General features: G+C 33.2%; 1 protein-coding gene across 3 annotated transcripts in view; it reads right to left on the minus strand.

Moving 5' to 3' along the window:
- Positions 1 to 26,086, minus strand: part of LOC149896240 (uncharacterized) — a 63,763-nt gene that overhangs the window by 12,071 nt on the left and 25,606 nt on the right. Inside the window, exons 3-5 of one of the 3 annotated variants that reach the window (XM_090118097.1) lie at positions 5,859 to 6,251; positions 5,113 to 5,334; positions 1,926 to 2,150 (exon numbers count right to left, since the gene is read on the minus strand). In XM_090118097.1, coding sequence (XP_089974223.1) covers positions 1,926 to 2,150; positions 5,113 to 5,334; positions 5,859 to 6,251 — 840 coding nt within the window. The remainder of the gene's footprint in view (positions 1 to 1,925; positions 2,151 to 5,112; positions 5,335 to 5,858; positions 6,252 to 26,086) is intronic. The other 2 variants (XM_090118095.1, XM_090118096.1) reach the window with 2 other exon arrangements.

Raw genomic sequence — 26,086 nt, forward strand, 5'->3', positions numbered from 1 at the left:
TTCATAAGATTGTTTTTCTTTATATAAAAGAGGTTTTATTACGTTTTCAAATATACAACGATTATGAAGAAATAATCTCTAGGTATGTGTCTTTTACAGTACAGATTCCATTTTATGACTAACTGGCCAACCGGGTGAACTCCGTTTCGCCACCAGAGACACCTTTTCTTTGCTATAAACCTCACGGAGCCCGAGACCTTTCCAACGAATGCAAAACCGTGGAAATCGGTTCGTGCATTCTGGAGTTATAGCGTCAGGAAGGAAAACCCGACTTATTTTTATATAGTAGAATATATTGTTTACGTTACTAAATTTATAACTTTATGTTCTAAGAAGCTGTGCCCCGCGGTTTTACCCACATTGCTCCGCTGCTATTGGTCTTAGCGTGATGATATATTATAGCCTAAAGCCTAGCCTAGTAGTTCCTGCAGAGATTAGCACATTCAACAAACTCTTCAGATCATCCATCATTAAAATCATAGAGACAACATACTCTATTATTTAAGTCGGATAAATAAGTAATACAAAAATTATCTAAATAAAACCAAACTAAGTTGCAACAGTAACTAAAGATATAAACGAGTGTGAAGCTCTAATCAGATTTTTCCCTATCATAATATTAAAGCTTTGAAAAGATATCAATATTTTATTATTGTATGATATTTAAAACTTAATATTTTTATTTATTTATTTATTTTATAAAGAAAATTAATTACGTAGTTTTCATCCTACTAATATTATAAATGCGAAAGTTTGTGAGTATGTGTGTGTCTGTGTTTGTTACTCTTTCACGCAAATACTACTGAACCGATTACAATGAAATGTTGAGGGTAACTTGGATTAACACATAGGATAGGTTTTATCCCGGCAATTACACGGGAACGGGAACTATGGGGTTTTTCTTTGAAAACGAGGGCGAAGCTGCGGGCTGAATGTAGTATATCTTAATATATACCTATATATATATTGCTCATTGTTTTATATATATATATATATATATATATATATATATATATATATATATATATATAAATCTCGTGTCACAATGTTTGTCCTCAATGGACTCCTAAATCACTTAACCGATTTTAATAAAATTCGCACACCATGTGCAGTTCGATCCAACTTGAGAGATAGGATAGTTTAAACATGTAGGTACCACGGGCGAAGCCGGGGCGGACCGCTAGTAATAGTATAAAATAATCTACACAGAACTGAAAATGGATAGACTAGTTCTATATTTTCAAATGAACCACTGACACTTTTATTATGATACTAGCCGCTCCGCGCGGTTTCACCCCCGTGGCTCCTCTCTTGTAGGTCGTAGCGTGATGGTATATAGCCTATAGCCTTCCTCGATAAATGAGCTATCTAACATCGAAAGAATTTTTCAAATCGGACCAGTAGTTCCCGAGATTAGCGCGTTCAAACAAACAAACAAACAAACTCTTCAGCTTTATAATATTAGTATATATTTGTCCTTATAAAATTATAATTTAAAATCCATTTAAAATAATGAGCATTTCAAAAACTTACCTCCACGTAACTACTAATTTTACTAGGTTAATAACAATATTAAATACTAATAAAACTAAACATATACACGAACTAAACGTCTACATGTTATATACATATTTAACACTAAATTCATACTTACTTTTTAATTAATACAAAATTATACCCACCACCACCTAAACCTTAAAACACACACATACACACATGCAAACATAATATAGCAAATTGAAAATGTCAACGTCATAATGAAAGAATTGGACATTTTGTATAATGTCTATAATAATAATTTAAGAATAACTATTGACACAAAACTACATCCAATTTCTTAAATTCTTATCTACATTTAATACATAATATTATATAACACTGTAGTTATATTCAATCTATCTAAGCTAGATTGAATCACAACCAACCTTTCATCACACCGACAATGCATCAGTGTATTTATCCTCCAATTGTACAATCCAAATTTTTTCTCCATCCCCCCGATCCAGAAGGGACACCTCAAATCGTGGATCCTACAACACCTATCCGTTCGTGTGTAACCCCCGAGTTGAGAATAGTGGGTCGCTGAGAACCCCTTGCCACACCACTTCGTTCCTGGTACCCGGAGGATCTCCATTGCGTCTCGCTTTTTTCTGTTTTTGTGTTTTACATACTTAGTTGTTATAAATAGAATTGATGTAATGTCGAGACGTTTGGTGTGATTGTAAATACGCCCTTTGTTAAGTTTTATAATATTTTTTTTTACTGAAAAACTAGACGTTTGGTGTAATGGCAGTTTTATTGACTGCCAACAGCCTATCGCCTTGATTGACCTATATTGTTTTTTTTGATTGAAAATCATTAATTTATTCCAGAATACTCTATAGGTAGATAGGTACATTAACAAATAACAAAATTAAAGACTAGACATTGCTAATTATAATGAACGTTAGATCAAAGTCATATTTACATTTTTTATTATTATATATTTTACAAATCTTCCAATTTAATATTCAAATTGTCTCATGGCAACATTAGGACGTATTTATATATTATAATTTTTAATTGCACCGACCTCTATCAGACCACCAACGATCATGTGTTATCTGTGCATGTTCTTAATTTGAAACGCTGTCAAATAAATGGCGCGAATTTTTTATCTGTCAAATTTAATCTGCAGAATTTTTGCGCTGAATTTATTTTTTTTCTTCACTGAGAAAACTGGATCTAATGTGTGTTTGAATGTAGTTTGAACTGTTAAAAGGTGGGTTAAAAAGCCGTATTCAGAAAGAAAGCTGGAAACTTATAAGCGCTTACCGGCGCTTGTCAGCGCTGCAGCTGGTTCATTCTACACAAAGGAAGCAGGTTGAAGCAGACCAAGACAAATGTTATATGGCAGCGCCTAGCGCTGACCAGCGCGGGTTGAAGCTTGTCGGCACCGTTCAGCGCTTATCGGCGCGTGTTCATATATATTTTTCTGCGCGGGTTACCAGCGCTGACAAGCGCCGGTAAGCGCTTATAAGTTTCCAGTTTTCTTTCTGCATACGCCATAATTTTCGAGTGTATGTTTGCACGTGAGATGTACGTACAATGGAGAGACAAAAGAACGATTTGCGCTTAATTATAACTTCATAGAATTTTATTACAATCTTGTATACCATTACAAAGGTAAATTTTTACGGAGTTGCAGAAATTATTTTTTTATCAGGGTATACTATATTTTATTTATCCCAGGTCAACTCAAACACAGGTAATACAATTATATTCTAGTCGAACCGTCTACTTACTTAACTTAAAATACCTACTTAGCTAATTGCATCACGAGAAATCGAAATTTATATCTATAGAGATTTATTCATTCCATCAAAAGATGTATAAGCCTTCCTGATAAGGTTGTAAATAGATAATACTGTAAGTAATATATTTAGTTTTTATTACTTTACTACGCATCCTGTAATGATAGTGTAGCAGTTAAATTTATGGCATATAAAATTATCTTCGTGAGAATTTGTATCGTACTAATATTATACTTGAAAATTAATAAGGGTATATTTGTGACTTTTTGGTGCAAAGACTGGAAGCCAAGTTAAAAAAGAGCGCGTGAGCCGAGCACACGTGTCAGAAGTGAAACTTCTTTGGCAAGATTCGAAGATACCAAAATCGTCACCTTACTCCGTGGCGTGACAGTATTGCCATGACGTGACCTTGAAATTTTACTCGCGCTTAAAGAAGTTTCAAAGACTACTTAAACAATTTTGAAAATTAAGCTATATTATTCGATAAATGGCATAAGAAAGTGTATTTCTGTATAATAGTATTATTTCTGCTTTTAGGTATTTCATATTTTCGCTTCCCCTATAAAACCTCTCCTCAAAATAGTGTCCAAAAGTAGACTTTTTCGTTGGCATACATTATGATTTATGTACATTATATACTATGGAGTATGGTCATTAGTAGATAGTCAATCACATGATGATGGTATTTACTATTTACAACGATAGGATTGCCCAAATATTTTGCGCTCAAAGATTCAAATCTAACGCACGTAAAATTACGCTGATATCTACATCACTTTATATTTTATAAACCTAAAACATTGAGGTATTATTACTACGTATAGAGAGGACACCACGAACAAAATCTGTGCTACAAGCGCGGCGGCGCGTGGCGGCTAGTGAGTCATACACTTTGTAGATATTCCGCCGCTTATTCTTATTACTTATAAATTAAAACCAATCTATGTAACAAATAAATATTGTTTATCTCATTAAAAGATTATGAATAAACTTATCAATTAAAACCAATCAATGTAAGAAACAAAAATTGGTTTGAGACAATTGACTCTAACTCGTGTTACAAATAGTGTTGTAGAGATGTCCTCTCTAGTTTTTTTTTTTTTTTTTTTTAAAAAAGGCACCCGTCATCACAGGGTGTTCGCGCCACCTCTGGATTATAGTCCAGAGACATTTTTTGCTTTTTATTTGTTTTTTCTTTTTTTTGGATGGATAATATTAAAATACAATAAAAAATACTAAAATATAAAATGACTAAAATATTATACAATAATTGCTAAAAATGCTGTAAAATAAAAATTATTATAAAAATTCGGTAAAAACACGGCACAAAAACATTCAACTTAATCCTATATCGCAGTAAAGAGCTAACTAATATCACACACTATTCCTTTGGTTGACTACGACTGTCCTCTCTAGTACGTAGTACATAGTAACTCAATGCCCTAAAATTATTATTCTTAGAATCTGGATTCCCTCATTCTGATCTAAGTCATTCGTCTGAATCCCACTTGAAAATAACTGGTATTATGCCAGATAAATTTTCCCGAATTAATCGTTAGTTTAAATCATAATAAATCATTGTATAGGTATGCTATACAAACCATGAATGAAAATGAAGCCCTTTCTGCAATCAAGTCATCAGACAACATGTCCGAAACAAAATGACGCTATAAAACAAAGCCACAAACGTGTGCAGTCCCCAATATTTAAAAGTGTATATAGCCCCTTGCCATAACCCAAGCCCATACACAAGCGTCAACATTACCACAAACCAAAACCCGCCAAAACGAAACCACAGATAAACAAAAAAAAAACTAACCTCCTATCACATTTGCAGTGTGAAATCGTATAAGGCCTATAGTTGAATAGACCGAATCTTCTTCTAAACGGGCCAATACTGACCCGGCAATTATCGTGGGCCCTACAGCATCTGTCCTCGTTCCTGTCTTGGCCCAGTTCGTTATATGTTTTAGCTAACTGGCCGGCTCCACACCATTTCGTACCGGGCATTATGAAATTCTCTCTGAACGAGCGTCGCGACCTGTCATTGTTGTCTATGATTAAAATGGCGGCTAAATGACACAATGATTTGACATGAATTTTCGAATGGTTTGTGTTAATTGTGATGGATGATTTAATGATAATGATTATATTTTCCCATGAGCATGCGTTATGCATTCCATAGATTCTTCAAGCAGTCAGAATTTTTATCTATAGTTGGAAATTGTCAATTAAAAAGTTGTTCGACTTACATTTCCGTCTTCTATGAACGGTTCGTGATATTTCTATTAGGTAGATATTGGAATCTTGTTAATCTCGATGCTAGAAGCAAGGAAATATATTGCCCTAAAAGTAGAATGACAGTTTGATTTTTTTTTGTAGTTTATAGGCTATGGTAAATCTAATACGTAGAGAATTGTGTATGTACATAGATAGACATAAAAGCTGGTGGCCGTACACAGATCGTATGAAGCGATAACATATATTGTTTTAGTCACAGATAATGTAGAGTGCGAGAGGTCAGTGCAATATACAGATAAATGTGAAGTTAGTGGTCATAGTTACCTCGCTAGAGACGTGGCTGTCACTTTATTTTTACTTTCCATCATGTATTTCAACTCCTCGTGACGTTCGAAGCATTCCATTTTTAATCTGTCATAATCCAACCATGACGCGACTTCTGGCGGCAAAATTTCGCCGTCTGTCAAAAGTCGAAACGTCATATTGCCAAAATGGCGGTAAAATCTTTCGTCCTCAGTAATGTTTTTCCTCTTTTCCGTTATTCTGAATGCCTCTTCGTCTAGCGCTAGTTTTAATTCTTTTCTTAAAGTTTTTAAAAAGTTTCTTGTGGATTTCCCTTCTGTTATGTATTCGCAATCTTGAATGGCGCCATTTGGGGTGTAAATTATCTGGATAAGATGGCGGCCATCTGTCAGCTGACGTAGCTTCAGGCCGTTACTGAAACAAAAAAGAAAAATCATTGAAAGTTACATGTAATTGTTATTTTAATTTATTAATGCTAATTAAAACAGATGAACTACTACTTCACACGCAACTACTTCCCCAGGACATAAATATGTTAAATAACTTAGATATTAATGGCTAACTAGAAACAGATTTTTTTTAAATATTTTGATCCATTAAAATGTAAATAACATATAAATTACTCTTAAATCATATAAAGAATATTTGTTGAATCAATTAATCTTATATATAAAAATGAATCGCAAAATGTGTTGGTAAGCGCATAACTCGAGAACGGCTGAACCGATTTCGATAATTCTTTTTTTATTATATTCCTTGAAGTACAAGGATGGTTTTTATGTAGAGAAAACGTAAGTACCACGGGCGAAGCCGGGGCGGACCGCTAGTACATAATAATTCATTATTTTATAGTGTTTTTATAATGTTTTATGTTTTATTACATTTCCGAAGCTGGAAATCCTTTATTGCATTAAATCACACAAAATCACGATTACGGTTTAATTTGTATTAATTACATACATACTTAGTAATTAACGTAGATTACAACTAAAAAAACAGCTTAAAATCATGGAATTATTGTATTGTCACCGATCATTGATAACAGTACAAAGTTTGAATTAAATTACCTAAATCTTTCCGTTTAGAGTAAAAATCGATTCTAAGGCCGTATCCAGAAAGAAAGCTGGAAACTTATAAGCGCTTACCGTCGCTTGTCAGCGCTGGTTCGTTCTACACAAAGGAGCAGGTTGAAGCAGTTAGCAGACCAAATACATTTATATGGCAGCGCCCAGCGCTGACCAGTGCGTGTTGAAGCTTGTCGGCGCGTAAGTTTCCCGCTTTCTTTCTGAATACGCCCTAAGGAAGTCGGTGACGTTACAAAATATACCTATTCTCGGTGAAGGTAATAAAAAAGTGAAAGAAGTTAAATATTAATACAAATATGATGTTATTTATTTTGAAGTATAAACGGATACATTTATAAAACAAAAGAAAGGCCTATAATCACTAAGACACGCCCAAAACATGTATGATCATTACTTTTTAAAATTATATTGAAAGGTATAACAATTGACCTTGGTTTAAACTTTTATACTTAACTCAATCTCTCTTATTAATTAAGTTACAGGTATTTCCTTTTAACACGTGTTTATTACTGTTAAATAAATAAAAAAATAAATAAATAAATAATAAATAAATTAAACTGTACGTTTTTTTACTTTAAACGGACAGATCTAATTAAAACTTTGTACACTTATCAAGGATCGGTGACAATACAATATTTTTATGAGTTTAGGGATTCCACCAGAGATGTACGAGGATGCGTTGCAAGGGATGTGTTATCAAAGAACAAATCCTGTCGCTATAATATTTACCTCGCGATCAACAACTTTACAAATAATTCCAAAGAACACAGGACCTTATACCGTGATGAGGCATTGGTGTTCAATTTTAAGTAAGGACAACCGATATCGTTTATAAATAAATAAATAAATATTTCAGGACAATTTTCACACACGGCACAATCTGATCCCATACTAAGCTATGTGGTAGAGATTGCTGCTTAGCAATAAGGCCGCCTCTTGTACAAACTATGCCTTTCTTATGTATTAATGTTATTTTTGTCATATTTTAGTTTGTGCAATAAAGAGTTATAAATGAATAAATAAATAAGCTTTCGATTGTGTTATGGAAACCAGATGGCTGATAAACATACTTACATATGTAATTTTTAAATAAATACTTAGGTATATAGATAATTAACACCCAGACACAGAGCAAACATCTATGTTCATCACACAAATATTTGCCCCGGGTGGAAATCGAACCCACGACCTCTAAGGCAGAGCCACTACCAACCAAGCCAACCGGTCAGTCAAATTAATGTTAAAAGTTTTGTAACAAGAAATAAACCTCATAGAAGATTCCACCTTGATGAGAAAAAATTAAAATTTTTAATGAAAATAAAAAATAAAAAATGTTTTTATTTTTTTATTAAAGACCTCAAAATGAGCTATAATTCTTCCATTTACACTATTACACAATTCTTCATAGATTTTTAGATATTTTACAATACAAAAAAAATATCCCTAGACTTTGTTGATGTGTGTATTAATAGTTTCCGTAGTATTGATAATCCACTTATGCGAGAGTGCATCATATATTTTCATCACTACCATTAACCCATCCCTAAGGAATTTATTGGCTATACGACTCAACCCCAATGTTTGATAAATAAGAAATAAAGTATGATTTAATTAGGTGTGAATATTAAGTGGTCGGACCCTGTTAGTGGATGGTTTTATTCTAAAGGGAGAGGGAAACTATTTCTGGTAGAAAACAAATTTGCTTTCTCACTTTCCCAAAGTTTATTTTGCGAATCCTTTTTTTTAAAGTACATTTATTTATTTGTCATCTATGATAATGCATTGAATACCTTAAATCAAATAATGTATTTTATTATATATAATATCTATTAATATAATTAAAACAATTGAATACCTTTTTTTTTGGATAAATTTAGGCGACATCACTAAAAATTAAAAATAAATTTAAATTTCAAAACAATAGATTTTAACTGAGACGAGATTCAATGTAATTAATAATTATTCAAAATAACAGAGTAGTTATCCATAATTCAAAGCAAAAGGCAACATAAAACATAATTGCCATCCTCATTTTTGCAGTCGGTTAAAATAACTATCTCTCGATTCTCCCCCAGTCTTTGATGTCTAAATAACATTATTTGTTATATAATCTGTCATGGGGTAGCCATTATTTTATTATCTGTGCACAAATGGTATAGTGACATTAGATTTAATGTAACAAGTAATAAAAATTAATTATTTTTGATTTGGTACACTTTGTGTGTGTGTGTTTGTCAATCGATTACGTTAAAACGAATGGAAAAGACGAAATTTAGTTTTGTAGGAGAAATCTATATAATATACCTAAAAATGAAACCCGTTTTCCTTGGTCACGGCATCACGTTCACGCGTGAACGGGTGGACTGATTTCGATAATTATTTTATTATATTCCTTGAAGTACGAGGATGGTTCTTATGTAGAAAACGTAAATATGTACCACAGAAGAAGCCGCTAAATATTTTTATGACTATTTTAATTAGCTTGTAAACTGTAGTATAATATCATACAATGACTTATTGATTATTGTAATTCTCATTAAAATCAGTACAGTTAAAATATATCAATAAAATCAAATCGAAACATGAAGAGTACAGTAAGTATATATTATATCAATTTCTTTAATTCAAGAACTATACGAATATGTTTTATACACAATTATTGGAAACAGCTAAAGTATAATAATCTCAAATCTAAATAATAACGGATAATATAAAAAAATAATTACATGATAATATTATGATGCTAAGAATTATTATATAAATTACATACATACATAATATAAAATATTTCAACATAATTCATATTAATCGTGAAATCAACAAAACAATTACCTATACAGGCTATACAAGTATACATGAATGTATATATGAATGTTTTATCAATTATTAGTAGAATAGAATATAATATATATTATAGTCTATAGAATAGAATATAGAATAAATTAATATATATTATAGAATAGAATATAAAATAAAATATAAATTAATAATTAATAATTTAACATACAACTCAGCTATAATATGATAGCTTAACACTTGTTATATTGCACTATCATAGTCACAAGAACTAGGACAGTGCATTCAAAAATACTCAAAAACTACTGAACACAAAATTCTATATACGTATCGAGAAAAACACTTCGATAGCGCGATCTAAAAAGTGCTCAACGACATCTAGTGGTGACACGCGTAAACTTAAAATGTATGACGCAGAACGCTATCGATACGTCATATACGATTATATATTTTGTGAAGTATGTGTGTATAATAATAACATTAATTAGAATTGAATTAAACATTAAAATGAATAGGTATTTTTTTAATTTAATAAAGAAATATCCGTATTAAATGAAAATCTTGTTTAAGAAGTAAGTAATTACAGTATTGTGAAGAAATAAGAATCTAACATTCAGTCGCTAGGCAAGGCCAAGGTCATTCATTTTTTTATATTAAAACGTGGAAATTTGTTGAAAATGTAATTTTCTATATGACACGTAACATTGAAATATACAAATAACAACGAGAAAGTGTTTCTTTAATACTTTAATAATTCATAGTCGATTCATAAATTTATTTTGAATACTTATCTTTTTTTAAGAACGTAAGAACACTATATCACTCACTACATAGTATAAAACAAAGTCGCTTTCTCTGTCCCTATGTCCCTTTGTATGCTTAAATCTTTAAAACTACGCAACGGATTTTGATGCGGTTTTTTTTAATAGATAGAATGATTCAAGAGGAAGGTTTTAGTATATAATTTATTAGGTTTAAGACAAAGCGGGCGAAGCCGCGGGCGGAAAGCTAGTAACTTATAAGATAAAACAATTTGCAGTCTTATTAATGGTTCTTAATTCTATATTAAAAAAGGACTATAAATAAACAGTCGTTTAAAATATCAAATAACTTGATATTAATCCAACAATTACCGTAATCTTCGTTTAAAATATTTTAATTCTTCCGCGAGTAGTTTTTAAATACTCAGTACATAGACGTAAAACGAATTATACTATAAATAAACCGCGTTTTAAATCCGTTAAAAGTCGAAGTGTTAAGTACAGAGAGTCCTCAATAAGCAATGCTACCACAATCGCTTTGGGGTCCGTCTGCGTTGAGATTTCGAGTTCCCAGCGGTAAAAGCACTAATGCAGTACCTAGACAATGTATTACCTAGGTCCTAGACTGTTTCTATAATTTAAATTATATTTTAGGTATTAAAAACGAGTTAAAAGTTACATAATAAAAATACATATATCTAACTAGCTACTATAAAAAAAATATTATAAAGAGGAAAGGTTTGTATGTATGTACCTATGTATGGTTTTCACGCATAAACTACTGAATCGATTACAATGAAATTTAGCACACATATAGAGGGTAACTTGGATTAACACATAGGATAGTTTTATCCCGGAAATCTCACGGAAACGGGAACTATGCGGGTTTCCTTTAAAAACGCGGGTGTTTTTAGTTTATTACTTTTAGTATTATAGTAGTAATTAGTATAGAACTATTCAACCAATAATTTTAAAAACTTTCACTATCTTCCGAGTACTTGATGTAGGCCAATTAAAAACTAACGGTCATAATTAAACTGTATATAAAAAATGTTTGTACATTCACACATCTAATCAATATTAAATTGACGTGTGTTTGTTAAAAATCTGTGCCGAAACGGCTTGACCGATTTTGATGTGTTTAATTGAATTGTACATTCAGTAGGTTTTAGTAAAGTGAATTATTTTAAACAGTTTTAAGTTTGAATTAGTTTCACCTGTATGTTTGTATGTAACCGACTCCTTTACTCGATTTGATTTGATGACGCACTTTAAACGGACAAATATACTTTATTCAAACTTTGTACACCTATCAAGGATCAGTGACATAATTTCATGTACAAGAATTATTAAATTATTTAATTTCGTGTTTTTTTTTAACTATTACCTATTTACTTTATTTTTGTATGTATATATTTATTTGTGCTCTGCCCTACTCCTATCCTTTACTTAATATCTCTCTGTACAACCGGTTGTCTGGAAGAAATTGCTATTTAGCGATAAGGCCGCCGTTTGTTACAATGTATCCTAGGATAAGTCTCAATTTGTAATTTATCTTAAGCAATAAAGCATAAATAAATAAATAAATAAATAAATAAATGAGAATTATTATAAAGTGAAGTCCCGTGTCCCCGTAGTGGGGTAGGGGGCAGATGCAGAATTCATACATCTGTTTCACTGATCGATTTTTCTTTTAGGGACAAGTAGGTGATCAGCCTTCTGTGTCCTGCCAGACCGAGACATTTTTTTTTTCGTCTCCACCGGGAATCGAACCCAGGACCCCTCGGTTCTACGCTCACGCGTCAACCGCTGTAAGGAGGCGGTCAGAATTATTATAATCTATTTCAATTATAATAATTTCATGAGTTTAAGCGTGTTTTTTTTATAACCAAATAAGCAAGCAGGGCCGGGGTAAAATACTAGTATATGCTGAGTACACTTATTCCAACTTAAAAATCACTTTAATGTGTACAAAGGTCTTAAGTTTTTTCATCTCAAATACTCTCAAGTTTTAACACCTACATTGTATTTTGAAAGAGTGACGTCACATTTTAACCAACATCGAAAATAGAAGTATGTAAAAAGAAAATATTAGTTTATCTTGTAAAACAAATGTCTAAAAAATTCTGATTAAATCCTATATCCCTCACCTTCAATCTATCCTAACCACAAAATTTATCAAAACCGGTTCATCCGTTCCCGAGCATAAGACAGCATGACATATTTTTCTATGATTTTTCTTAGATTTTTAGCACAAAACACGTATAAACTATAAATATATTTTTACCTGTATCCGATTGATATTAGTCACAGTGAGATACAGCTGTGAATCATGGCGGCAAAAAATTAACACAGTTACGGTTGGAGCGCTAAAATGCCACTGTTAGTTTTAATATTGTGTTTTATTAATTTCGGCATTTGAATAAATTTGGTTCCCGAAGTGGGTTGAATAGAACGTTTAAATACGGTTACCGACTTAACAATTCTAAACGACAGTAAGCAGTAATAACTGAACATCTAATCTGTTATAAAAAAATATGTACTTGGAAATTCGTCTAATCAGTCAAGTTGGTGTTTATTTATATAACGTTATATTTATCCAGTAAAGTCTTAAAATCTCCGCCGATCTTAATTTCTGAATTTACTGAATGGTTAAAGTTATTACAAGATAGACAATACGAACAATAAATCAATTTTAATTCAATTAAATCGTTCATCAATTAAATTTATATAGATTTTCTTAATCACTTTAAATATTTGTTTCTATGCAATACGACTACAAATGCAGTTTATAAAGAATCCTACAATGATAATAAGCTTGAAATTAGGTTCTCAACTAAACTAACACAAAAAAATCAACACCTAACCAAAAATAAATCAATAAAAAAACAAATTCGTCTTAGAAGCGCCATTTTAGCCATCCAATGTCCAATTTTTTTTTGTTAGTTTTTAGGGTTCCGTAGCCAAAATGGCAAAAACGGAACCCTTATAGTTTCGTCATGTCCGTCTGTCCGTCTGTCCGTCTGTCCGTCTGTCACAGCCGATTTACTCGGAAACTATAAGTACTACAGTGATGAAATTTGATGGGAATATGTGTTGTATGAACCGCTACAAAAATATGACACTAAATAGTAAAAAAAAGAATTGGGGGTGGGGCCCCCCATACATGTAACTGAGGGATGAAATTTTTTTTTTCGATGTACATACCCGTGTGGGGTATCAATGGAAAGGTCTTTTAAAATGATATAAAGTTTTCTAAAAAACATTTTTCTTAAAGTGAACGGTTTTTGAGATATCAGCTCTCAAAGTCGTAAAAAGTATGTCCCCCCCCCTCTATTTTTATAACTACGGGGTATAAAATTCTAAAAAAAATAGAGGTGATGCATGCTAATTAACTCTTTCAACGATTTTTGGTTTGATCAAAGTATCTCTTATAGTTTTTGAGATAGGTTGATTTAACTGTAATTTATTATATTTGCTGCTACGGAACCCTTTGTGCGCGAGCCCGACTCGCACTTGGCCGGTTTTGTTCTATCAGGTGAATGATCCGAGCTTTTGTCTGTCAAGTTTTGGGTCAGCATCGAATTGTGAGCTTTTTTTTAATTTATTTATAGAATAGTAGACATTTGTCCACACTTCGTCTTAGTTTCCTAGGCTATAAAATAAATATTTTAGGAAAAAAGTAACTTTTTAATTAGTTGAACAAAAAATCTGTTCTCATCAGCGTAGATAATTAAGACCAAAATAACATTACAAATCTGATTTTTGTGCTTGTTTCAATGCGTTAATCTCAGAAATTACTGGTTCCATTAGAATTATTTTTGTTGGTCAGTTATAGTTTTTCTTATTTATAGCACAGATAATTTAAAACTATACGTTATAGGCTGAAATATTTTGCATTACTTAGAAAAAAATCTCTATACAATATAAAATTCTCGTGTCACAAATCACAATGTTAGTCTGCATACTCCTCCGAAACGGGTGGACCGATTCTCATGAAATTTTCTGTGCATATCGGGTAAGTCTGAGAATCGGCCAACATCTATTTTTCATATGTACCACGGGCGAAGCCGGGCCGGACCGCTAGTACAATATAAAATTCTCTTGTCACAAATCACAATGTTCATACAATACTCTTCTCTTGAGCGATTCTCATGAAATTTTTTGTGCCTGTAGATCTTAGAATCGGATATCTACAGGGTGTGCCACTATTGGTATACTATGCGCGAAGGGACTTGTAGTTTTGCATACACTGATCACGTAAAAAATACTTAAACAACAAAATTACGTCAAAAATTTTTTGCTAAATTTTTCCTGAAATCCATGTTTTCTTCTCTAACTTCGCGCAGCCGGCATATACCTACCGCTTCGCTAATGTGAGCATTTTGTCTATGAAATATAATCTAAAACGATAGCTCACGTGCTGGTGGCAAAGTTGGGCGGGTTGCTAGTTATGGGTGTACACATAGAGTTTTAAGAATTCATCTATTTGAAAAAAAAATGCGTCTGGAATTTAATAAGTATTTTTACGTACTCAGCGTATGCAAAACTATAACCTCCCTTGAGCTTAGTATACCAACAGTGGGACACCCTGTATATTTCATACCCCAAAGTGATAAGAGTAAGGCAGAACAACTTTTGCCGGGACAGCTAGTAATATATATAAAAATGAATGGCAAAATGTGTTGGTAAGCGCATAACTCGAGAACGGCTGAACCGATTTCGATAATTCTTTTTTTATTATATTCCTTGAAGTGCGAGGATGGTTCTTATGTAGAGAAAACGTAAATATGTACCACGGGCGAAGCCGGGGCGGACCGCTAGTAAATAGATATAAATAAACAAAAATACATTTTATATGTATGTTTATCTACAATTGAAAGTTTCGCAAGCTGGCCAACAAGATTAGCCCACCATTGCGGTGTCCGCTGCCGCCGAAACGTCAAACTTCCAAAATGGATTCCCGCCAAAATAGTTAAATACCATAGACTATATAGAATAGAGGATAGAGTGTTGTTGACCGGTCATTTTGATTTTGTTAACAAGTACGAATTTTAAACGCGATTTATTCATTACTATAGCTGCGCTGCGCCCCGCGGTTTCACCCGCTTGGCTCCGCTCCTGTTGGTCCTAGCATGATGATACATAGCCTATAGCCTTCCTCGATAAATGGGCTATCTAACACCGAAAGAATTTTTCAAATCGGACCAGTAGTTCCTGAGATTAGCACGGTCAAACAAACAAACAAACTCTTCATTAATTATTATCCCGACATTTCAAACACTATAAAGAGATAATATTTTGTACACAATTTTTTTTGTATTGTAGATATGAATTGAAAATATGCATTACCTATAAATAAAAAACTTGAGTTTGATAAACTTTCTAAACTTGATAGATTTTAACAATATATTCCTGAGTGCCATTTTGCACCCTGAATTTCTTGTTATCTAAATTTTTTTTTCATCCATTTAAAAATAATAATACAGATCCTACTTAATTATATTGAACCTGGAATGTCGATAATATTATCAAATTCCAATTGGATTTAAGTATCATTACAGTAAATCAAACCTAAATCACTACATAGTAGTATATGGACGATAAAGACCCATGGAGGGTTGTCGCGTAAAAACCACAGGACAGTTCTTTGGCATATTATGTAGTTAGATATAAGTTACATATTATGTTTTATTGACATTATTTTAAAAGAGCAACTATGGAGTTTCTTGCCGATTCTTCTCCATAGATACTGCTTTCCGAATCGGTGGTAAATGTTAAAAATAAAGACATTTTAAGTTTGAAAAATCAGATGTTTTGCGCGAAGTGACAGTAGTACCCACCTCAACGCTTCGCTTATGAGGCGTGCAATATATATGTATGTAATGACGATTCGAAAGTGCTACTAAATAGTAGTCTAATTGAATAAATGAATGTTTGAGTTTGAGTATAAAACAAAGTCGCTTTCTCTGTCCCTATGTCCCTATGTATGCTTAAATCTTTAAAACTACGCAACGATTTTGATGCGGTTTTTTTTAATAGAACGAGTGATTCAAGAGGAAGGTTTTAGTATATTATTTATTAGGTTTTAGACAAAGCGGGCGAAGCCGCGGGCGGTAAGCTAGTACTATAATATGTATGTACAGTTAGCTAGCTAACCAATGATCAATCCCATAGTAACGCAGTACAATAGAACATGCAATTATCATCAATTTACAACAATTCGCGGTCACGCGTACTTTTGCACGCCTCATAAGCGAAGCGTTGAGGTGGGTACTACTGTCACTTCGCGCAAAACATCTGATTTTTCAAACTTAAAATGTCTTTATGTATCATACATTGCACTTGTAAGATAATACATACACACACATATTAAGAAAAAACACTATTTTTAACATTCATGATATTTTTGATGTCATTTTTGTTATTTAAACTAGTTAAAAAACAGTTTAAAAAAGTTCTGTCTTGGACGTCCGTGTGTCTGTATGTGCGGATCCTTTTTCTTGTTAACACGATAGCGACCGAAATACTTTACTAATCGAGTCTTTTTTTTTCTCTTACGCTTGAGTATGCTCAGGAATAGAACCCTTTCATTTTTCAGGGTCTGATTCGATGTGGTTTAATTGTTATTAAATAAACAAAAATAATAATTAATAAATATTTATTAAAAAAAAAATATGAGGCGTGCACTTTTGGATTTTCCAAATTATTTTTTTCTTTTATTAAAGACACGTGTCTATGGCCAGATGTGTTTTTTTTTAAATAATTGAATGAATCAAAATTCGATTCTGTCAAATTATGTAACTTTTTTATTATTGATCAATGAGTTTCTATAAGGTCATGGACATTTATTCTTTATAGCTTTTATCTCAGACTGAGCGCGGCGACCGAATGTAAAAATTCCGTAACGAAAAAACCTAACACCCACTGCAACCGGCAGAGCGATGCAATGCTATGCAATAGCTTTACCGCGGCAGTCCTCGAGTGCCACACGTATTTTTTTGTTTGTAAAATGTTCTGGTAAATTAAACCGATTTAAACGTTCTATTAGATACATAGGTAATTAAATGCAATATACAATTAATAAGATAAAAAATATTAAAAATATTTTATTGTATCTATGGTTATTAAATAGGATAGGTACTCTAGATAGGAAACTAAAAAAATGGTTGCCTGTAAAGTCGGTTTTACGGGCGAAGATTTTACCTGTGATTTTACGTGACAACGTCTTTTTCTCGATCATAGTTGAGTGGGAGAGAGACGCAAGGCATTCGGCGGGCCTCTCTCTCGTTCGGTGACTCATCGTAACGTTACCGAGCGTTACACTTTTTCATAAGTGACTCCCAGTCGCAACCTAATTTAAGACGTTGTCACGTCAAAAGTTAAAATAGACTTCAAATACAATAACAATTAATGAATCTTAGATCAAACCTACACTATCTCTAAAACTATAACTTTTCACTGTGCTATTACTCGATAGGGCTGTCAAATGCAACATAATTTAATGAAGAGGTTAATTCTTTCCTTGAACGTTAATAATTTCAGGAACTACTGGCTAGCAGGTTTTCAGATTTGAAAATTTCTTTCAGTGTTAGATAGCCTATTTACCGAGAAGGGCTATAGCCTACAAGCTATATATCATCACGGTAAGACCAATAGGAGCGGAGCAATGCGGGTAAAACCGCGGGTCACAGCTAGTTATAACTGATTGCAAAAGTAATGCCGCGTCATCACTCTCGCTCCGATGCACTCCTATACTTGTGTTAGTGTGAGATTGTCTAGAGATAGGGTTGCCACCACTTTTAAAAATATTAATTTATAAATTGTTTTCGTTATTATTATGAGTTTAAGAAAATGTGCCATATTGTAGAGATCTTTTATGTCAGTTCAATGTCTGCTTAATTTCCAAGATGTGCATTTAAAAGTGGAGTCAATTTAACAATTTCTCTACCTATCTACTTCTTTAATAAAATTAATAAAACACAAAATTTTTCATTATTTAACAACTTTCAAAGGAGTGTCTGTTATATATATTATGTATGTCAATTTAAATAAAACCTATGTAGCACAGCCCTAGCAAACCGATTACTCTTGAATCGATACACGATTCATTATACCGAATACATTGACACCTCAGCTAATGGCCGCTATCCCTTATTTTTTAATTAACACCATGCCTCTGCTTTTAATTTCGATAATCTATCTACAAATAATACAAATAGAATTCTACTAATGTATCTCTTTTTAGGGTTCCGCTAGATACATTTCGAAACTATTTTTAGCTATCGAATTTTTTTAGGTTCTGTTATTTGAGGCGAGGCGAGTTTTGAAGGCTAAATGTTTTAGCACTTAATATTATTGAATTTGGTTAGATTTGTCTTTTGAGAATGAAATTGGTTATAACTTATAAGCAAATAAAAAATGCGATGGTGGACTTGTGGTCAGAAACGATATGCCTAAAATATATTTTATACTATGTAACTCAGGGAGTTGGTTACTATCTAAGATTTTAAATAGACAAATAAATGTTCATTTAATTATGTTATCATGAAATCAGTATTTTGTTGCATTTTCAAAGATCAAACTAGAAAAAGTGACTAGATTAATTTATGAATGTTACTGTCAACAAGTTGATTACACCACTGGCATTTCTATAAATTATTTATTTTTAACTATTTGCCAGTGTCAAGTAAAAGATACAGTACCCGCTTCTTTATAACATTTCCGCGCTTTTCCAATTCCAATTTATACGGAACCCTTATCTTAGGCTAAACTCGTGCTTAGCCACTGTAATTTTCTGGAAGTGAACAGTGGGAGAAGCGGCCTCGGGTTCAAATAAACAGGAACAACAAGTTACATAGATATAAATTATAGACCTTTGTATAACATTTTGACTCTGTATCTCTTAAAGTACTGAACGGATTTTGATGGAATTAAAAAAAAATCTGTAAGTACGTACTCCAGTTAACTCAAACAAGAAAATATGAAAAAGAACAGTCATTCAAGCTTATAACTATTAAAAACTTAAAACTTATTACTTTTAAAAATGATTTCCGATATATGCATCAGATAACTCGAATTAAAAAGATTAATTTAAAATAATTAATAGGACTAACATTTACATATGAATGCATAGAAACCATAGTCTGTTATTATGTTATTATAGAATGGAAAAATTCTATAGTTACTTTTTGTTAATAAATTAATTACAACTTCATTTCTAAGTGATACGCTGTATCTGCCTAAGTAGTTCAACATACGTGGAGGCCACTGACAGATTTTCAATCCATTCTAATATTATAAATGCGAAAGTAACTCTGTCTGTCTGTCTGTCTGTTACTCAATCACGCCTTAACTACTGAATTTTGTATAGAGATATTTTGATACCCGAGAAAGGACATAGGCTACTTTTTACCCCGGGACATAGGATAGGTTTTATCCCGGAAATCCCACGGGAACAGGAACTATGCGGGTTTTTCTTTGACTGCGCGGACGAAGCCGCGGGTGGAAAGCTAGTCATTTATAGTAGTGGTCCCGAAAAATATATATCAGTCATGTTTTTACGTGACAAATAACCAAATACAGATAATTTTCTATATCTATATCTCTATGGTTATATCACCTCTATAATCCCATACATTCCGTGTCAATTCCATTAATTTAAGAGCGCGGTAACTGTCAAATTTGACAGATGCGTTCTTTTTAAATATTCAAATTCGAACATAAACTAAGATGGCGCCAAAATCGAACGATCGATAACGGTAGTTACGAAAGCAATGATTAATTGTGCTGCGTGGGCGCAAGTAATTTCCGATTTTAGTGCACTTGGCTTGATCGCGTTGTTTTAAGTAAAATATGTTCTATAAAATATTGTGTTGTTAATTCTTGGAGCGGTAAAATGTCGGTACGTACCTGCTATTAACATTGTGTGTTGTTAACTAAAATTGTTGATTGTTTTCTATAGAATAAGGTTGTGTAAAGAACAATGTTACACGCAATTAAAATGATTAACATACCATTATCCAACGTAATTTAACTTACACAAATTCGCAAATAAATATACATATACAATACATATACAGTGAAACTTGGTTAAGTGGGACCTGGATAAGTGAGAAACCTCCATAACTGGAACTCATGCTGAGGTCCCAACACTTTGGCACTGAATTACCTCTGCTAGTGGGACGAGGTAAACCTCTATATCTGGGATTTGTTCTTTCGATTTACCATCATAGTTACCTCTATAACTGAGACAGCGAGTAAATTTTATATGCATAAACCTCTGTAACTGAGATAACATTGTTTGTTTACTCATTCTTATTCTACCCTACCATATATTTCATTTAATGATTGCACCTGTATAACTGAAATAACCTGTATTCTCACCTCTATTAATGGAACCCTCTGTAAATGGGACAGATATTTATTTATACCTGTATAACTGAGACACTGGGTAAGTGGAATACCTCTATAAGTGAAACGACATTGCAGCAGGTCCCTTGATGTCTCACTTAACCAGGTTTCACTGTACATATTATTCTTTAATTTATATTCTTCCTTCTTTCTATCCATAAAATATACTAGATACTATTCCGTAGATACTATTTATTTAGTTATTTACTCTTTAATACAACTAAACAGACTTACATACTAAAATGTACAAAAATAAAAGCAAAGAGCAGTTTTGTGTATTTGGCGGCCTTATCACTATTGCGTCTAGTAGCAATAAACATAATTTATTGGCGGGAGATTTTATTTAGAAATTAGCTTTCCACCCGCGGCTTCACTTGCAAATACTTCACGTTATCGCGTAGTATCACCGCATCCTCTATTTCTTCTTCCTCTGCTTCTTTTGTCTTCTTCCCGATTCAAATAGTTACGGATTCTGTCAATGGCCATTGAAAACTATCTCCAACAAGGTTCATTTTTTGTCATGGACCCTCTCCACAATGGGCAACGTTGGGCGATCACGATAGTGTAGACTGTAGTCTACAATGATCGGCCGTCATTGTAGATGTTTTTTCATAATCGCCGTAATGGCGACAAACATCGACGATCATTTGTTGGGACAAAGATGCCCATTGTGTGGAGGGCCCATCACAGATACCATAAAAATTGGTCGAGTAGTTTAGGCAGGAAAGCGTCACAGACAGTCACCGCATTTATTTTTATATTAATATCAATATATTTAAACTTTTAAACTCAAGACGTACACAAAAAAGCACCATCAATATCACTTCAAGCATTTTCTCGACAAAAACATCATAATATCAAACAGTCATTTCCCCTTCCCGCTGTCAACGTCACAGATAATTTATTATTCGCGTTTCTAAACGTTCGCTCAGATGTCAAACGTTTTGTTCGTACGAGCTGACGAGCATAGACAATGGCGCCTAGATTAAGAGCAGGCAGGTGAACGAAAACAAAACTGTCAAACGTGAACGTTCTTCTTTTAAATTTTTTTTTTCGGAATTTCGATTTCTTAATTTCGCGCCGGAAATTGACTGTGGATTGATTTTTATAAGGAACTAGCGGTCCGCCCCGGCTTCGCCCGTGGTACATATTCACGTTTTCTCTACATAAGAACCATCCTCGAACTTCAAGGAATATTATAAAAAAAGAATTAACGAAATCGGTTAAGCCGTTCTATAGTTATGCGCTTACCAACACATTTTGGGATTCATTTTTATATTATAGATGTTTATTAGTATTTTTGTATGAATGCGGCGGAGGGTTATTTTTGAAGTTCGAGTGTTGTATATTTGTTTGGTAAGAGCTAGCGCGCACGAGCAACTTTGTCTCCGCAACTATTTTGTCTCCGCAACTATTTTGTCTCTCCCACCTATGGGCTAGTATGAAAGTGCGCGCACGTAGCAACGCAACTCCCCATACAATTGATGGGAGAGACAAAATAGTTGCGGAAACAAAATTGCTCGTGCGCGCTAGCTCTAAGATTTGTAACCTGTAGGGTCTATCACTAGTAGATTTTAGCTTGAAAGTTGGCGTTTAATTATTGGGTGAGAACCTTAGCCATACGTTTTATGTCATCAAAGTATTTAAGAAAAAAAATATTTTTTTGTTTTAAGAATATGGCCAAATAATACCTAGTAATAAATACTCCCGTTTACTTGGTAAGTTGCTAGATATTATATGGCGTGAATAATAATTGACCGTGCAACCACAGACCGTAACAAAATTAATTTTACTATGTCTTAAAGTTTAATATTTCTTGAACTTATATCCCGATTTAACACCATATAAAATGAAAATGCTGTGGCTCTGCAACGTCTTTACCGAATTTAATAAATTTTAGCATAGAGATAGATTGGAATTTGCTTTGGAACAGAAATACTTTTAACTATATTTTATATAAACACCAAATATGGTGAAATTGGAAATTAAACATTTGAGTAAAGAACTAAAAAAAAAACAGGTGTTCAAAGTTTTAGCTAAATCTGTCTGTTGGTCAAAATCTAGTGGAAATGGTTCGGCTATATACAAACATACAGAAGCTAATAAAAGTGTATTAAAACTTAAAAGGACATTTAAATTTAAAATCAAAGCAAGTGCAGCTGCGGGATCAACTAGTATAATTCTAACTAGCCATGTGTAGTACTCACTACTCACGTCTTTCATAATATAATTATTACACTGTCATAGTCTCTAAGAAAGTAGAAACTAAAAACAGTGCATGCAAAAACTCTTTTAAATGCATCATCATTGAATTGCCGCATACAATCACAAAATTCTATATACGTATCGAGAAAAACACTTCAATAGCGCGATCTAAAAAGTGTTCAACGAGTCAACGACATCTAGTGATGACAGGCGTAAACTTAAAATGTATGACGCTATCGATACGTTGTATTTTGTGAAGTTTGTGTGTATAATTATTACATTATTAGAATTGATTTTTTTTTTCAAGATTAGGCAAGCATTTGACCATCGCTTCGCCTGATGGAAAGCGATAAGCATGGTCTAGGATGGAGCATGCTGACCTAATAGATGCCTATTCACTTTTCTTTTGAATAAGTCCAGATTATAATTATCAGGAAACACGCAGGCCGGAAGATTGTTCCATTCCCTACTGGTACGCACGAGAAAGGAAGAAGCGTAACGCTTAGTGCGTATAGGTGGAATGTCGATAACATAGGGGTGGAGACCAGCTCCGCGTCGACTCGACCGGTGGTAAAAAGGAGAAGCAGGTATCAGGTTGTGCAGTTCTTCAGCACATTCACCATGATAGATCCTGTAGAAGACTGCCAAACAAGCCACTTTTCGACGATGTTCCAAGCTGTGTAATTTCGGGGTGGTGAGGGCCTCATTCCCGATAAGCTTTATCGCTCGTTTTTCAATCGAGTCCAAGGCGCTAAGTTGGTATTTTGCTGCACCAGCCCAAAGGTGAGAACAATTCTCCACACCCGACCGAACTTGAGCTTTATAAAGGTTTAGGAGCTGTTCCGGTGTGAAGAATTCCGCCACTTTGGAGAGAATTCCCAGCTTCTTGGCGGCAACTTGCACCTTGGACTCAATGAAGGTTTTGAAGTTGAGGTTAGAGGAGAGCTTTAGGCCTAGAAGCTCTAGTTTATTGGACAATTCCAAGGACACATCCTGAAAACTAGGTGTTAAATTTAAGTCGGTGCGTTTAGCTGTAAACAGGCAGGCCTGTGTTGGCGTTATTATGAGTACAGAATTATTCAACTTATATTTTTAAAACTTTCAATCTCTTCTGAGTACTTGATGTAGGCCAATTAAAAACTAACGGTCATAATTAAACTGTATATATATAAAAAATGTTTGTACATTCATACACCTAATCAATATTTAGTTGACGTGTGTTTGTTAAAAATCTGTGCCAAAACGGCTAGACCGATTTTCATGTGTTTAATTGAATTGTACATTTGTGATTCGGTAGGTTTTAGATAAGTGAATTATTTTATACAAATATTTTAAACAAAACAAACAAATTTATATCTGAAAGCATTTTGTCAAAAAATGCCAAATATCTGAAAGCATTTTGTCAAAAAAAGCATTTTGTCAAAAAATGCTTTCAGATATTAATAATACGCACACAATACAAGACAGCAATATTAATAATGCACTATTAAGTGAACTGTATAATCTATGTGATAGAAGCTATTGGAGCCATAAAAAGAAACCATTGCTTGCAACCTGCTATAAGGATACTCGTGAAAACCCGGTCTCTACATCTGATTTACTCCATACGTTTACTCTAGACACATGGGTATCCAATATTAATTTACAAAATAACATTTTTACTAACTTAGATTGCATAAATGGTCCAAAATCTCAATATCTTCATCAAACAGATAAAACTAGATAATTATTTTGAATGAACTTCGCAACAAAATCGATCACAATTTCATTTATTCTGATGGATCTAAAACTATAAATGGCCTTGGTTTTGCTTTTTTGGACCCCAATAGAAAATAATTTGGAAAATCCAAAAGTGCACGCCTCATAATTTTTTTTTAATAAATATTTATTAATTATTATTTTTGTTTATTTAATAACAATTAAACCACATCGAATCAGACCCTGAAAAATGAAAGGGTTCTATTCCTGAGCATACTCAAGCGTAAGAGAAAAAAAAAGACTCGATTAGTAAAGTATTTCGGTCGCTATCGTGTTAACAAGAAAAAGGATCCGCACATACAGACACACGGACGTCCAAGACAGAACTTTTTTAAACTGTTTTTTAACTAGTTTAAATAACAAAAATGACATCAAAAATATCATGAACGTTAAAAATAGTGTATTTTCTTAATATGTGTGTGTATGTATTATCTTACAAGTGCAATGTATGATACATAAAGACATTTTAAGTTTGAAAAATCAGATGTTTTGCGCGAAGTGACAGTAGTACCCACCTCAACGCTTCGCTTATGAGGCGTGCAATACTCCTATAAATATAAAATTAATAATAGATACATTTCCATAATGTCAGCGGAATTACTTGCAGTGCCTAAGGCTTTAATTTATGCTGCTGATATCAATGCCCAAAGAATAGTTATTCTCACAGACAGTCAAAGTGCCCTTCATCATCTTAAACGTTATGTGTCTGGTAAGGTAGGTTTCCCGATAGCATCCATACTAATATTATAAATGCGAAAGTAACTCAGTCTGTCTGTCTGTTACTCAATCACGCCTAAACTACTGAACCAATTTTCATGAAATTTGGTATGGAGATATTTTGATACCCGAGAAAGGACATAGGCTACTTTTTATCCCGGGAAAATGATGTAATCCCGGAAATCCCACGGGAACGGGAACTATGCGGGTTTTTCTTTGACTGCGCGGGCGAAGCCGCGGGCGGAAACCTAGTATAAAATAATAGAACAAATTAATAACTTAAATAACTCCAATGTTACTTTGGCACTGCAATGGATTCCTTCCCATATCGGTCTGAGTGGTAACGAAGAGGCTGACAGGCTAGCAAAAACGGCTATTTTAGATGGAGAAGAAATTGATTACTTACCAAATTATTCGGAAGTTCTAACAGAATTCAAATTTGAGTGTTATAATCGGTTTAAAGAGTATTTTAATGAAAGGTCAAGGCTAAAAGGCATTTGGTACAAGAGTATAC

This window comes from Colias eurytheme, chromosome 29 (assembly GCF_061535395.1).
Source record: "Colias eurytheme isolate Ceu_HAF_F1 chromosome 29, ilColEury1 Martin Lab GWU primary, whole genome shotgun sequence".
Taxonomy (NCBI): domain Eukaryota; kingdom Metazoa; phylum Arthropoda; class Insecta; order Lepidoptera; family Pieridae; genus Colias; species Colias eurytheme.